This window comes from Typha angustifolia, chromosome 2 (genome assembly GCF_048772165.1).
Source record: "Typha angustifolia cultivar Huaian chromosome 2, ASM4877216v1, whole genome shotgun sequence".
NCBI lineage: Eukaryota > Viridiplantae > Streptophyta > Magnoliopsida > Poales > Typhaceae > Typha > Typha angustifolia.
Genome location: NC_133240.1, coordinates 491,705 through 508,716, shown reverse-complemented (window position 1 = coordinate 508,716; position 17,012 = coordinate 491,705). Strand labels below are relative to the sequence as shown.

Below are 17,012 nucleotides of genomic sequence, written 5' to 3'. Positions count from 1 at the left end.
TGCTAATAATAGTCAATGGCTTGTAGTCTAAGGAATAATTCTACCTAATCAGTAACCAATAATGTGACATATTGTTTCAAATGAGGGGGAAAAATGACACATCATTCAAATAAGAAAGGACAATTTCATCTTTCTCCATCTCTCTCCATCATCTCATGCTGTATTAAAAGGACCACTTCACAAACCCTAACACTTTGGAATCTTTTTCATTTTTATTTTCTTTCAATATCCCCCATAAAAACATTTTAGAAAAAAATACCTTGAATTCTTTCTCTTTTTCTATTTTAATAAAGGTATTTTTTTTCATCACGTATAAACCTAGGTATCCATATGTCCACCTTGGATTCTTCGATCATTTGACGCCGTACTGAAAGGGCCGCGCCACAAACCCTAACACCGCGGAATCAAAATTTTCTTTTCTATATTCAAAATAAATCAAGAAATGAAAAAAAATATATAGAAAATAGAAAAGAAAACACCTTGGATTCTTGGTAATCTTTTGAAATTTCCATAATAGTTCACTTTTATCAAATGTCAACACATCAAACCACCCCAACTCCAACTAACTAAAGTTTTCTATCATTATACCGTTTATCAACTCCTTAACCTTACCTAATCCTACCCTAATTGTCTTGGGATGATGTGAACACCAAGTCAATTCTATTCAAACAAGTAACCTTGACATTAATCACAACTATAATACTTCTCTTTTACAACCCTTTTCTTTTCTTTTTTTCTGTGAAAAATATAAGATGAAAAAAGAAAAAATAAAAATAAAAATTCTCACACATTCTCTACACCACCAAGTATCTAACTTTGTACACCACAAGTGTGTAATAAATCAATCCATTTAATTCTTCCTTACTTTCTATATCCTTCATGCTCCTTTTGCCCACTGCATTAATCTGTATAGGAAAATAAAATAAAAAAACTATGTTACTAATTAATATCCAACAAAAAAAAGGAAGAAGAAAGAGAGAAAATATCTATCCTACTTACTGATCAAGCATGTCTTTCCATCCCTGATCACTGTTCAGATCCTCAAGATTGAGTCCCTGCCAATCCTCCATGGCGGTTGACGACGACGACGGCGAGCTCATCCCCGTCTCACACGAGTTATAAATCAAAGGAGGTATAGAGTTTGAAGATGGAATATTGTAAGAAGTATTGCTACTAACTCCATTTGCCATCATCTCTCCTCCTACATCGGGAGGAGGGCAAGGTTGGTAGTTACTAAGCTGTTGATCGGCGGCGAAGCTCGACAGGATCGCCGGCGACGAAGAGGTTGCAGTTTGAAGTAGTGCTCCAAGAGGGTCATTGGAGAGGCCCATGAGACTGGTACTAGTAGTAGTAGTCGCCAAGTCGACACTTGGATTTGTGCTACAAGTAGCGTTGTTAGTATTTAACATGAGTTGAATCAGAGTCTGCACCAACTGCAATCTAGCCAGGTGAGCAGCATCTGCTTGCAGTTTGAGAGCGTTAAAGCCTCCGAAGTTGGCGACGGCGAGTAACCCGGGAAGCCCTGCCGCTATCACGTCGGCGTCGGTCCTCGGGCGATGCGTCACCGGATCGATCCCGACGCGGAGGAGCTTCTTCTTCATGTGGGTGTTCCAGTAGTTCTTGATCTCGTTATCTGTTCGCCCCGGTAGTCGCATGGCGATCGACGACCACCTTCAATTAATAAACACACAACGTTATTTACAACACTTGGAGAAGATATATATGTATATATAAAATTGAGGGAGGGTAGTGGATGTAGTTGGAATTACTTGTTTCCGAGGACGGAGTGGAGGTGGACGATGAGCTGCTCCTCCTCGTCGGAGAAGCCCCCTCTCTTGATGTCGGGCCGGAGGTAGTTCGTCCACCGGAGGCGGCAGCTCTTGCCGCACCGGTTAAGTCCGGCGAGCTTCGGCAGCCGCCGCCAGCTCCCCACCCCGTGCTTCTCGATGTAGTCTTTGAGCAAGTTGTCCTCCTCCGGCGTCCACGGCCCTTTCTTTAAGCCCATCTCGACGTCACAGCATGGAGATCTCCCCATCTTCTTCTTCTCCTTCCTTCTTCCTCCTCCTTCTTCTTTCTTTGTAGAGTTTTTGAGTGGGGTTCCTGTAGCAGTATCAGAGATGAGGAGTAATCAGTGGAAAGAAGAGGACGGTGGGGTGTTTGGATTTGTTTTTGGCATTTGGATGTGTCCAAGTTTGTGGATTTATAGGAGTTTTCAAGAGGGGGTGAGGTTGGGGTTGGGGTTGGAAGTGGGTTTGAGGTAAACGAATAAAGAAATCGATCTTTGTGTAGAAGGAGACGCATGCAAAAGCTTTCATATGACCATAAATAGTCATACCTCTTCTTTTTCTCTTCTAATCCTTTGTTTTGTTTTACTTTACTACTACTCCATTCTTATTAACCATTATTTTTCTACCCACTGTACGTCTTAATACTGTTTAGTCTTTTGAATTCTTAATCAATGAGCTTCCATCTTAGTTTATGCCACGTACCCTTTTAATCTGCATGCATTTAAACTTTAACCAAGAAGAATTAAAGGAAAAGGATTATAATGAAGAATGGAATCCGTATATGATTGATATGAACAGTTGGATTATGCTCTTCTAATGTGGAGGTGATGAACACGCAACCGAGGAGGAGGAGGAGGATTAGGTGGTGCAAATGCCACATGGTGGGAGATGAGTGGTGGACAGGGAATTATAAAATGTCACAAAGATGTATCATGGAAGGAACTACGTACCTGTTTCCCTTGTGTTTCACACTTGCTTGTTTGGGAGTAGGGCATCCAAGTGGGCACAAGGGTAATGGTAATGGTGATGGTGATAAGATCATCATAAGTAAATTGACTAAATTGATGTTGGTTTGTTAGATGTCTCATGCTTGTATATTGTATACCGCACGCGAACAAATCAATAATACTTTGATCATGATCGATATTGATCGATGCTTCTTAAAAAGATATGATAGACATTGTTGGTCTGTGAAATGTGATCTAACTACTTGGAGTTTAATTTTTCGATTAGCTGATTACCAAACCTAATTTTACTAATGGAAATGCTGGCTTTCCTTAATAACCTAATGCATCAAATAGGAGAAAACATATACTTAGGGTCCTCAATTATTTGGATTTCCTATTGCATTGTATAGTTTTAATTACTAAAATATTAAAAAAATTTATCAAAAACATTATATTTTACCTTTATTATTGTTTACAACTATCATATGGATATTCATCATTGGATTCTTGCATTTCACTTAAAATGGCTATAAAAATACTATGTCGTTAGTTTTGTTAACGGTCAGTTATCAAATAGATGAGTTAAGATAACTATAGGTGGAAAATTGTCGTAATACAATTGAATACATTCTTTTAGGTTAAGGTAAAAATAAATAAGTAACTAGATTTTAAAGTCAAAATAAGAAGTATTTTAAATATTTTTATTTTTTATTTTTGAAAGTAAAGTAACATAATGTTCTCTCTAGTGTGAATTGTTGGTAGGATAAAATCGACCCAAAAGGTTTTTATTGTATGTAGACAAACCGCAAGGGTCCAATGATAAATATCCATATGGTAGAGTGTGAATAATAATAATAATAATAAAAGCAAAAGATATGATGTTTTCGATAAATTTCTTTAAAATATATTTATTTGGAATGAGGAGAGGATTACATGGCTCCACTTATGAATAAGATGTGCACTCCCTTCACACTACTCTTGATATATTTAAACATTGACTTTGATACCATATTAGATAATTAATTGATCTAAAAACTTAAATTATTAGTTTATAAACTAACATGATTTACTTTTAAAAACTAAAATATATTTATTTCCAAATCGAAAAGTATATGTAAGGGTTGTTCTATGGGGGAAGATGTGTAGCATCTTCACACCATACCTAATTTTTACCATACCCAAAAATTTAACTTTTCTCTCTCTAATAAAAGCCTAGGTCATGTGGTCTTATTTTTCATTTAGAACTTGTATTTTAATTTTAGTTCATGTAGTCCTAAGTTATAGGGGTTGAGTATTTGCACAATAATAAAACAAAGTACAAAATCTTCCTCTAGAAGAGACTTCCTGCAGGTCTCCTTCAATAATAACCAAACAGGAAACTAGAGTTCATCAGCATGAAATATAAATCTAGCTGTTCATGGACCCAGGAGTGTAAACTAAAGAGATTTTGTATTAATTACCTCAAGTTAGTTGTTATTTTGGATATTATTTTAAATAAGAATTAAGAGAGATGATATATCTAAATTAAACTCTCTACTGGTTCTGAATCAATAATTTAGATCCGAAAGTATCATTTCCATTAAACTGAATGAATCTTTCTCAGTCCACTACCATTGCTAGCTTAGGGTTTAGCTAATCATCCTCATCACTGCTGCCGTCATCGATAACTTAGACAACTTTGTTTTCTAATTTTATCTTCTTCTTTTTTTGTTTGTTTATTTAAGAAGAAGGAAGAATCCCTAACTTCATTTCTTCACTGTTATATCAGTGGTTGGTTAAGCTCCCCTCAACTAACAAAATATAAGACTGGTGCAGGTGCAGCCATTTGAATTAGTAAACAATTAATATAATTAAGCAACTTAACTCGTCATTAGATATATGCCAATGATCAATTCTTAGGTCTTGAGATGATGAATAGATATCTATGTGTACACTAACTAACTCTTTAAGTAATCTATAAAACTTGATATAAGATATATACCTTCATTTTAGAGGGAGGAAACCTCATCAGATTGGATATATATGATTGAGTAATCTTCTATTGTTATTCTGATCATAGAGAGAGAAGTTTGACTTCGTTACATCGATCTTTAACAAGCATTATGTTGACAAAGTATTAATGGAAGCTGAAAACTTCTCATAATTATTTGCAACAAACTGATGAAATGGGCATTTTGCAGATATCTGATTCACTGAGTAGTCAATTTACAGATAATTGAATAAAATGTTTGTTATCAAATCTCCACGAGATCAAATATGATTGTTAGCATTTGTTGGTTGACAATTACTAGTATTATAATGAACAGTCGCTATCGTAATTCAAAGAATTAAAATAGTTTTCATTCATGTATTCATACGTCTTCACAAGTGAAGAACGCTTCTACTACTATATATAATTAATTGCTTGGCTCAATCAGTTGTTGTTCATATTGACTGCAATAATTTTCTATAGATACAACTCACACATTTGGTCATTATATAATCCTTATTAACAGTCTAAATAATCTTGACATTGAGTTGTTAAATATGCATGCATGCCTGCATGCATGTGGCACTGCTACTTACATGCATTATAGTAATATTACCTACAGAAACTTGTCAATTAATCTTTCTCATATTCCTCCTCTTACCTCAGTAGTTACGTAAAACTTTCAACTGATTATTTAAAGGTAATAAAATAACATTGTTCAGGAGTTTTAACTTCTCATATACTTGTTTAATTCCTTTTGATATATGTACATTGATTTGCTCATGTAAATTTAAGACTCTTTCCATAGCAACAATAGAAATTTAAATCTCTAAATGGGAATGTAATAAATTACATGCTCTAAATATACCTCTTCATGAAAAAAAAAAAGAAAAAAGAAAAGAAGAAGAGAGAAGAGTTTCTCTTATGATTAATTTGGATTCAACCATGCATATGAAATTCTATATGGATGGAAAAGCAATTCTATTTCCACCAGATTATTCTAATATCCCAATTGTACGTGTATTATTATTATTAATTTCCTTTAATAAGATCACTTGTACTGTTTGATTTGTTTCTATATATTTTTAATCCTTTGTGTCAATAGTAGAACTAAGCTTTCCTTGGTGGATTTATGGGACCACTTAATAAAACCTTGGGCGCCATTGTGGGATACTACCACTTATTGGGTCTCAAAGAAATAAGAGTACTAGGTTTTAAGTAATATGATTATTATGATTGGAGATAGAGTTAGTTATTTAGACAAAATGATTAGCTTATTAATTGTTTATAGGTTAGAAAGTCCAACATTCACAATACTCTATTGTTTATAAATAATACCTACTCATACTCTCTTTCTACGTCTCAGGGTTAGTAAACTTGTAATAAATATTGAAATAATCAAGTCAAATCTAGTATCACCTAAGCTTGTTGAGTATGAACGTAATTTGATTCAGAGAATCCAAAGAGTGATTATGGACAGCTTGGATAAACTGAAAAAGATCTACTTAGATATGAGAAATTTTTTTATGATTAGTTTTTATTATGAGTTTAGAGTCATGCAACTAGCCTTCCTTAGAGGTAATCAAGTTTAGGTTTCATATATATATATATTTTTATCTATTTTATATGGTTTAGGTGTGAAATTGTGGTTTGTTTAGCAAGAACTATGACGTTATGATGATTTATGATTTCAAGATGACTAAGATTGTTTTGTTAAGTGACTCAAGTTGCCACAATCAAATTAATTTTTTTTTCTTTAGAAGAAAATTATAATACATAGCAATCGAATGGCGAACTTTAGATTACCGAAAGAGTAACGCGAATCTCACATTTTAAAAGAAAGAAAGATATTTATAAAACAAATTTTACCTTAAATCTTTCGAGAGGGGAAAAAAAAAGGATAAGAAAATCTAAATTCATTTCATTTCTTTCTTCAAACTGGAAAAATTCAAGCTCAATCAAATTAGAGAGACATGTTCTTCTTCCTCCCTGTTTGGATAAATAATCAATTATTAGGTAACTCAACAAAGAAAGGTCAACCATTCTTTGCAAGGACAAGACCATATTCTTTGGTAGCTTTGAATCATTTCATTGTATGCATTTATATATATCTTTCTTTCTCATCTCTTACACTATCAATTCTTGCAACTAGTTTTGCTTGATTCATGTCCCTTGTTTGCATAACAAACCATTTTATATTTATATATATATATATATATATTATCCTTTTAACAAATTGTATGACTCAAACATCAATGATTGGAAAAGGTGGGGAAAAAAGGGTCACATAAATATATATAAAAGGAGCAAATAGTAATATTAAAGTGCTACAATGTTTGATGACATTTAAGAATGGGAAGACTATCAACACCTCCCATATTATTTTATAATATGTTTTGGTCTACATTCATGCAGTACACAAGTGCTATTTACCTTGTTATTATTATTATTTTCTTTTCCTTTCAGATAAGCTCGTGCAAGAATGAGTGAATGAATCAGGAAGTACAGATGATACGAAAAAAAGTATTCATTAATCCATCTACATATCCATTAAAACACACCATGATTAAAATGTCCCAAGTTGTGCATGTTCTCAAGGATACACCCACAGAATATTCCAACCTACGGTTTTCCAGAATCCTACCTTCTTAGATACCAACTCATGCATGCATGTCTGTAGGTGTGGAATTTTGCTGCTGTAAATAATGAATAAGATGTTCTGAGCAAAAGAAAGTAAAATTATGAAATCTTAAAACAATTTCACTTCGGGAATAACTTTTTTTTATTATTTTGAAATACAATCGTTATTCTAGAATAACAGCTAAATATCATAATAAACCTTATTGTAAAATAGATAATAACGGTCAAAGCCCTCTGAAGGGCCTGTAAAAGCTGAACTCGGATGCTTCTCTTTTAGATCTGCATCAACAACTACTCAGGTTGGGATTTATTATCCGCGATTGGAAAGGGGATTCTATTTTGGGGGGTGCTACTAGCACCGAGGTTGTGGACTGACTCCAAGCGGAGGCAAAAAGGTTACGACTAGGGCTCTTAAAAGCTCAAGAGTTTCGCCTATCAAATTTTATGACAGAAGTTGACTCTAAGGGCCTCACTGATATATTGTGTCAACGAGCACCAACTCCTTGGCAATGGAAAGCAATGCATCTTAATGTTGTCCACCTTTTAAAGCTCTTTTAATGGTTGTGTTTATCACCCACTGCCTTAGGAATGCCAACCAAGTTACGCACGGATGTCTAGTTTCTCTTTTCACCGGCTGAGCTTGCTCAATGTTTGTATAGGGACTCCACATGTATCTCCCCCGATACTTGAGGAACTCTTGCGCCTCTTTTGAGGTAATGAATGGATAGTTTCAAATACCATTAGCCAACCTCTGAAAGCAAACCTTTTGTTATAGTTCATATCCATATAGAGTGCCAAAATGAGGACCTAATTTAAGACAATATCTACGAATGGATAGTTTCAAGAACACTAGACAGCATCCAAGAAGATAACCACAAATCACACAAGAGAAAATTCCAATGATACTTTTCACTATAATTGAGTGACTGCTTTATTAAGGGTTCTTCCTGCTATAATTAGCTGATGGCCAACATTTCAATAAAGCAATGAATACAGATTAATAGATTTATTACCATGGGGAATATCAGGAACTTCCAGATGGAAGTAAATTAAACCATCCTTTCTGTGACGATTGGTTCAGATGTAAACCAGGTAGCAGCCTAACAGTCGTAGAAATTTATGGGTCATCATTTGGTGGCAAGAAAAGCTATCTGGGAATCACAAGGGCTGGATGATTGGGCACCAACTCAGACCTCAATAGATTTCCTCAGCACTGCCCTAGTATTGTCATGAAGTGTGAACTGAATCAGATTCACAACAGGGAGAGCTACAGTTTGAGGCATAGTTGAAGAGCTTTCGCTCATCATTGCAGCAGCAATTGTGCAATGTCCTTACGGAAAACGCCTTCTAACAAGTCCATTCTTTTGGTTTGAACAGAGGCATAAGATGGAAAGGAGGCCATGTGTCGATATTGTATATTAGTGCCTGCTGGCTTTGCTGGCTGCATCATCAAGGCTACAGTTGGGAAGGACTTTGGCTGAATATTCAAGGGAGTGAAATTTAATCGCCCATTGGATTGCTGATCCAGAACTTTGGAATTGGATTTCTTTGTTCCAAGAGACTGACTAGTATTTGAAACATGCTTCAATTTGTCCGAGCTGCTTGTTGATACCTTCACAGGATGGGGGCGAATCTGTGCTGATGGTTTCATGCGATCAAGCCAGCGAAGAATCCAATTCCCCAGATTCCTACCAACTTCTATATCTCTCTGTTGAATGTGCTTGTGAACTTTGATAGCCACATCAAATGCACTTCGGGTGTGCCTATAAGAAATATGAGAAAGATGGAAATCACTCTCTGCAATATCTGGATAAAGCACATGGAAAAATTACTTGCTTAACATCTCTAATTTCAGTTTTAGAAGTCTTTCAATCTATACAACTAAGAAAGCTTTACAGAAATTATCCACCTATAGTACAACAGAAGAAAATGCTGCTATGGCAAAAGGAACTGACGGATATCCCATCCTCCACAGATATGCAGATGCGCATCTGTTGTTTGTCAATATAAACAGAGTAATCTTTTAGGTATCTTCCAAACTGGGTCATAACATTAGTACCTAGTTAAAAACATATAATAGTGATAGCCTGCTACACACTGTCTACCTATATTTTCCTTTTCCATGTTCCTTTGTCTATAATATTTCACTTCCTATAAAAATTTCCACATGTGTATTCTCCCCTTCTCTATCAATAATTTCCTTTTCCATGTTCCTGTCTGTTATATTTCACTTCCTCAAAAGATTTCCACACGTGTTATCACACCCCTTCTCTTAATAACACTTTCTCGAACCTGATTATTTCTCACTTCTTAAAAGATCACCGTATAATATATATCTTTTCCCTATTTTTAGCGACACTTTCTCCACCTTGTTACATTGGAATTGTTCATCCTCAGATAGCTCATCACTTTCCACAGCATGTTAGATAACTTTACCAGTACAATCAGAATTATCAAGGACCAATGAACTGGATGAGTATTAAACAAAAGATCATTTCATAAGAACTTTTAAGTTGTAAAGTTAAGAGTTAAATATCCAAAAGAGTATAGCAACTCATCATCAACATTCAACAACAAAAATTACCTATAATATTGTCAAATAGTAAGCTCATTATCATAAAGCATGGGAACATAAATCCTAGAAAAATTAAAAGAGCCATGAGCTAAGTTTTACAAATAGCCAAATCTTATGTGTGTAAATTAAAAGGCACAAACACATAATTAAGGATTCAAAAGAGACAAGGAAACAATGTCTAATAGAAGAACTCTACAATATGATGTGAACATTTTACGAGAAGAATGTATTTGCTCTCTAAATTATTAGCAACAAAGGTGAAAAATCCAACTCTTGACCTACCATACAAAGTTACAAACAACCATACTCATACATACTCATACTGTACAATAAAGAAGTGAATAGTGAGTAATATCATCCAAAACTATGCATACCAATGAGAATGTTTTAATGAATAATTATTTGAGGTTGAGTACAAACTATCACATAGCTTAGCAGTTTCTATAGGTAAGGGCTTTAGATGTTCATTTTTCTTAAAAAGAAACAAAAACTAGCATTATGAACCTTCTAAGGTAATCTTCAATTAGAAAAGAAGAAGAGTAAGACAACGCGAATAACAGGTCGAGTTAGAATATACAGATTCTGTTTACATTATAAAAAAAGATAATCAAGAGAGCTCATCTATCAATGAAATAAAGATAAAACCAACTAAGCATATTAGAACTTTAAACATGTAGCTAGGAAATTACAAGTAGAATCACCTCAAAAGAGACGAACTTGATGACCTTGGTTCATTATGAACATTCCTCATTTGGCAACAAAAGCCTTTCATTTTACTTAACATCTACTCCTGGAATAAATTCTGACAACATGAAAAACCCTTAACCTTAAGCCCTAATCCTATGTAGAAGGAGCTATGGTAGATGTGGAGGACCTCAGGAAGGAGCTCATCTCTAAAGTGACTCGTTGAAGGCCATTCATCAGCTAATCAGATAGAGAAAGAATGAGGATGAAGATTGATGGTGAACTATATTGAGGATCAGCCAATTGGATGAGAAAGAAGAGGAAGAACAAGAATAACGTTTGGTAGCTCAAAAGATGTGGAACAATTAACAGTTAACAAAAGAAAAAAAATGACTGACAGTAACTACATGCAGACAACGTGCTCCATTAGAGAAGTGGACTCACCCACCTCTCATACTTGCAACAAGACCAATCGGATAAATCCACATTCTAGGTGAGCAAAGAACTAACAATAGGTAGAGGCCTGTCAGCACTCGGCTGGAAGCTAACATTATTGGCTTATTGCCAATAAAAATACTGCACCACATTGTAACTAAGACCATCAAACAATCAAGAATACAGCTGAAAGAACAAGCTTCCAACCAAACTGAACATATTGCCGTCTCCTTTAAATTTATTGTTAGGAGGAAAATGGTTGTTATTTTGCTTGTTCTTGAAATATTTGTGCATATATTATGCTTCCATGCACTCACACTTCTGATATCCATCCTCTCTTCAGAAGTTATCTCGAAGTTTTTCTTTTTTGTTTTCTTGCTCTTTTTCTATTGTTCATCTTTATCATGCAACATGGTTTTTTGCGATTAAGATCTTCAACTAATGACAGGAGATGAAATTATATGTTGCACTAATAGGTGGTAGACAACATCTGGACTGACTTAGTACATCGTTCTCCTACTTTGTAAATCATTAAAGTTCTCTTCTTTCAGCACAAGAGACCACTCTCCACCAATTGACCCTAACTCCCAAATGCCCAGGTTACGACAAATTGCCAACTAAATAAACGCAATCGACAAAAGCTTCTCTCCAACCTCATACTATGGATTCCTACTCGCTCTCTAGCTTCACCAACCCCATCAAATCCTTTTCTACATGAATATATAAGACGCCCATCGACAAATCGACCAAAGATCACTCCTTTCCTCATCGCCAACCAAAAATACTCGAATGGGTTTCTCTGAAAACCGCCATCAACCCTATAAAACTACCAATCCATCCATCATATCATCACAACCACTACGAAGAATAGCTCCAATTACCTGTGAACAAACTCGCGAATCCTGGGATGATTGGCGCCGATCAAGCGGCGCTGGATCCGCAAAGCGAGCCGATACGTCCGCTTCAACCCCAAGAAGTAGGCGGTGATCGCCGTAACCTCCCACAGCACCATCTCACTCGAAATCCAGGTTTGAAGCACTCTCTACGTGCGATTTGCAGCGAATTTTATAGAGGAGAAGAGAGAGTAAACTAGAAGAAGATTCAACCCAACAGAACGTGTCAAAGTTTGGAATGCTTGCGAAAGGGGTTTAGTTGCTACGAGTCATGAGTCATCTTGTAATTTTTGGTTTGAACCGGGGTTTTCTGCAAATAGACCTATTAATTAACTAGAGAAATTTTCAAATAACACCCTATACTATTTGTAAATTCTAATCCGACCCTTTTTTCTTTTTTGTGCCCATAATTTCTATTATTACATTTAAATTAATCAATGTAAAGAGAACTAAAATACAAAAAGAAACTGTTCATATAAAAAGACATCATCACACACAGTAAATCTAAGCTAATAAATCTAGTAATTATTTCTGACCAATTTGGATTATCTCAAACTCGTAAAAAAAAAAATAAATAAATAAAAAAAATTCTAGTGTTTGGATTTAAAAGTATGTTTCCTTTTGTTGATTTGTTCTCCCGTTTTACTTACTGGGTGTGATCAAAATACAATTAAATTTTATTAGAAATATAACATTTTAAAAATCAAGAAAATTTATCCAAAAGGTTAGAATTCATGACTTGTTGTTCAGAAGTAGGAAAAAAGTAAACTCAAAAATAAAATTCTGTATACATTTAGAACAAATATTCTTGTTTAAGGAGACATCTAAATATTACAAAGAATGCATATGGCAACTGCATTTGCTGTACAGGCAAAACAATTAGACCAGAATATATGGCTGATAGTATGAATTACAATGCTTCATGACTGTTATAGAGTTAAACAAGCATTAATGATCCTACAGTACTGTCAAGTGTAATCAAGTACAATTGGAACATAATGATGTGCTGTGATGCCAACTGAGTATTAAACAAGGAACTGGCTCCTATATCTGTAATACTACCATAATATCAGTTGAGGCATCTAAACTTATTCAATCACTATGGGACTATCAGAACTCTGACCATTAACAGCAAACTCTTCTGGGATGTCTCCTCGAAGAATTCGAACTTCAAACTTCAAATTCTTTTCGTCCATGAGTTGAAGAACGCAGGCATCTCCGATTCGCAGATTGTTGTCGACCGCAAAATGTCTCCATCCACTGTCAAATCTCCTCAGTGAACGATCTCCGTAGTATCTCATCTCCCAGTTCTTCTTCCGGTAACTAAGGACGACGGGAACACATTCAGTTGGAAGAAATGAGTAGAACCTACTTGGAATCACCTAAGGAAGACAAACTAGGCATTAGACAGCACATCATTCCACTGGGTAGTATATATCAACATGTTCGTCTATTAGTCTATTCTAACTAGCTGCAAGGTTAGGCAGATTATCCCAAGCAACCTTACATTTTTCCAGTTTTCTCATTTGCTAGTTTTGTCTTAATCAGGAGCATTAGTATTTATGCTCTTTGGTACATATATTTTATTAGTTAGGACAAATAAAAATCTATGTTTAAGTTCACTTTGGTGCTTTTTAGTGGACATTAATATACTTCTACGAGACAAAGTAGTATCTAATGAGGTTGTGACAACAACATAGAAAAGCGACAATAATTTGAAAACGAGTCCGAAAATAAACTCGGCACGCTTTATAGACCATGGAATTCAGATGCTACCATTTGGTATGGGCCCTGGACTTGGGATTTTGCCAAAATGGATGTGAAGTAGGGTTTCCCTGAAAGTGGAACACTTTCTTCTTCTTCTTGGTCAGCGTCAGGCGCCATTGAGCGGGCCTGATATCTGGCTTTATTATTCTCTCCACCCTTGCTGCAGTCAGGTAGTGTGCACTGATCTGCAACATCACTCTTGATAGATCAATACAAGTTAAAAAGACTATGCCCTCCCGCTCAAGTTAATCCATTACATTATAAAATTCAACTATCAAGCAGATCTGTATATGTTAGATCTAATAGTATATGGGGATGCCTGAGTTAACATTTATTAATCTTTATTCTGGTTATGATGCTGATACTAAGATCCTAAGGGAAAATACGGATGCACATACTAGCACGATTGGTTGATTCTTGGGAGGAATAGCTGTGTTCTGCTGAAGGAACTCTGAAATCCCCGCGGTGATTGTTGGAATCACAGCCAGAAGGCTCTGTCTGAAAAGAATAGATCAAGCATGAGGAAAGATACATCACAGGAAAAGAATAATTTGAACTAGAAAAGAAATTGCGAATATCTTGCCCAGAATTGACAACCTTTGACTGCAACAAGTCCTTGCTAATTTCAACAATCATTGTTTCAGAATCAGCTGGTTAGCAATCTAACTCCAATAAGTTAACAACTATCAATGTACACTTTAGAAAGTCAGCATTTAGGATCTAGGAAGATAAATCCAACATGTATAATACGAGACACTGCCGGTGTTTGAACGTGCAGTATACATGTCTGTGTGCCAATCAAGTGCATTCGATTGCCTATAGATATGACTTGCTTCATCCTTTTCTGTGAGTGTGTATGTTGCACCTGTACTATTCTGGACAGGTGTTCTCAACAGAGTTGATGGACTGATAGCTTCTCTGACAATCGCAATATAGGACACTAAATTTTCAATATCCATGAACCTAAGGAAAAGGAATCATTCCCTTCTCTTAAATACAGATTCAGTAAAATTTAGAAAACTCATAAGAGAATGGATCTGATACCCAAATCTAAGAGCAAAATTAAGATAATAACAACATTTTTGAGGAATTACTTAGACAACCAGAAGTGAATCCATCTGTTGATCAAGCACCTTAGAAAAGGAATAAGATGAGAGACAGTTCTATTGCACAAGCTGACAAGAAACCTCTCAAATTGACAATAACAAAGGGGATATCTAGGCATACTAAGGCAGTGAAGGCGCATAAATTGAACCATCAACTTGTACATACTTCATTAGTTAAGAGCTACTTCTATGAAAATCTATAATCCTGAACAAAAATCTTAGTCAAGATCTCACAGAAGCATTGGATTGTAGATCAAGTCATGACCAACATAACCATACAACAAATGTCACTTACCATAATCATATCGTCCCCAAAATATTTACCCTGAGGTATCCACAGCACAAATTCCAATTACTTAGATACTTTTCTTCATTTCGTGATCAAATAAGAAGCGATAATACTTTATTGGTCTTGTTGATCAAAGATTATAGGCAGCGACAATCATGATATCAGTTTTATGACAGCTAAAATGCAAGATAACAAATTTGTTCGAACTTATTTCAATCTTATTCCAGAAAAATCTCATCTTTTTCACATATTAGCAAAAGGCAACTTCCAGTTCGTTCACCAAGACTATTGTCAATTCTTAATATTTTCCTCTATCTACTAAATACCCTTCATCTTTTCTTTAAATAAGGGCATTTAGTCAAAAGAGAAACAAATCGAGAGTATTCTTGGGAACTAATATGTGACGGTCTTTTTTTACAAATATACTTGAAAAATGAGATCGAAAACTAAAAAGATATGTCAGAAAGATGAGGGGTTTTGCTCTATTAATACATAAGAAGGCCAGATAAAATTCTTTTTATTTCTTACGATTTCTATTGGAATTGGCTCTGTATCAATGGAATCTCATCATCCATACATAACCTATTAATTTTGGGATCATTTACCATATAAAGAAAGAAAAAGAGTCAAAGAAAAGATGGTGATTCGAGTCAAGATTTCTCTGGTACCCGATGTCACCTTTGATGGGGACAATCATCTGACTCTTTCAAAGGCGGGAGAACGCACTTTCTTTCTGCAGGACGAGGTAGGCCGAGACCGAAGCGAGTCCCTTTGTTTGAGCGAAGGGAGATTGTACTCGACCGAAGCGAGTCATATTTTGATGCGAGGATCCCCGAACAGATTGATAACCGACATCGCCTCTTAGCTCTAGTAAGGCGATGTCGGAAGATCGTCTGATTCGCTCGTAAATAAGACGATGCTCGCTCGTCGGAGAATCGTCTGATTTTGTCGGAGAATCGTCTGATTATTAATTACATAAGCAATTTTTCGGATTATTGTCTTCGGAAAATCGTCTTCAATTAATTCTGAATTTAATCTTTAGTCATCCATTGATTTTCTTCCCCATTTAAAGCTATTTCAATTAAGTGCTGATATGCTAAAACCCCACAAAGAACCTCGAGTCTAAAGATAATCCATCTGAGACAAACGATCAAACAACTCATATGCAACATTCGTACTTCCTTTCTCCTTTCTTTCCTACAACATCTCACCCTTCTTCCCATTTCCGGGTAAGCATGCCATAAAGCTCACCAAACGGGAAAAAATAGTGCGTTAATTTCCAGAGGAAAAAGGGGAGCTCACCATTGCGATCGCGACCGAAGAGGAAGCACAGCGCCCGGATCGTCTTCCAACCCAATGCTGCTTCGATTCGGGATTTTGGAGAACCAAATTGTTCGAATCCTCCCGTTCGAAATGGAGAGAAGGGGCGCGAGAAACGAGGAGGAGAAGAAAACTATCTTTTTCACTCCTTTCTTCTTTTTTCTTCTTTTAAGTATCTAAAAGCAGAATGAGAGAAAATTAATTTCTCTAATTCTTGTTCTCTAGTATAAGAGCAGTGCTAAGGGTCCATTATAAGGTTACTTAAGAGTATAATCTACATGTTAGGAATAACAACATAATAAATAGAAAGGAGTAGGTCGTGATTATTAATTAAATTAGGACCAAGGATGGCTGTGCCGGTGGGGTACCGGCATGTGGCACGAGGGTGCCGCACGGCACCCCTCCTAATGCATCGCCGCTCACCATCGACCTCATCGCTGATCACCGCCCGCTTCATGCGCTAGCACTCGAGAAAGGAGAGATCGAGACAAAGAGAGAAAGAGAGAGGGGGTTAAAAACTTAAGTTGTAGGTTCGAATCCGGATCAGGACATGAAACGGGCGACGATCAACAAGCAACAGGCAGCGAGTGATGGCGACGA

The 17,012-nt window shown here is 35.9% G+C and overlaps 3 protein-coding genes across 3 annotated transcripts; all 3 read right to left on the bottom strand.

The window, feature by feature from the left end:
- Nucleotides 1-521: 521 nt before the first annotated feature.
- On the bottom strand, nucleotides 522-2,274 carry LOC140772349 (transcription factor MYB93-like). Its single transcript, XM_073114381.1, has 3 exons — nucleotides 1,770-2,274; nucleotides 1,000-1,671; nucleotides 522-905 (listed from the first exon to the last, which is right to left on the bottom strand). The coding sequence occupies exons 1-3, from the start codon at nucleotides 2,033-2,035 to the stop codon at nucleotides 878-880; spliced, it is 966 nt and encodes a 321-aa protein (XP_072970482.1). The 5' UTR covers nucleotides 2,036-2,274; the 3' UTR covers nucleotides 522-877.
- Nucleotides 2,275-8,244: 5,970 nt separating this feature from the next.
- LOC140771819 (uncharacterized) lies at nucleotides 8,245-12,171 on the bottom strand. The gene is made up of 2 exons (XM_073113575.1): nucleotides 11,919-12,171; nucleotides 8,245-9,106 (listed from the first exon to the last, which is right to left on the bottom strand). The coding sequence occupies exons 1-2, from the start codon at nucleotides 12,047-12,049 to the stop codon at nucleotides 8,647-8,649; spliced, it is 591 nt and encodes a 196-aa protein (XP_072969676.1). The 5' UTR covers nucleotides 12,050-12,171; the 3' UTR covers nucleotides 8,245-8,646.
- A 568-nt stretch (nucleotides 12,172-12,739) lies between these two features.
- Nucleotides 12,740-16,533, bottom strand: LOC140774794 (B3 domain-containing protein Os04g0386900-like). The gene is made up of 4 exons (XM_073117922.1): nucleotides 16,395-16,533; nucleotides 14,096-14,191; nucleotides 13,707-13,882; nucleotides 12,740-13,312 (listed from the first exon to the last, which is right to left on the bottom strand). The coding sequence occupies exons 3-4, from the start codon at nucleotides 13,812-13,814 to the stop codon at nucleotides 13,019-13,021; spliced, it is 402 nt and encodes a 133-aa protein (XP_072974023.1). The 5' UTR covers nucleotides 13,815-13,882; nucleotides 14,096-14,191; nucleotides 16,395-16,533; the 3' UTR covers nucleotides 12,740-13,018.
- Nucleotides 16,534-17,012: the final 479 nt, after the last annotated feature.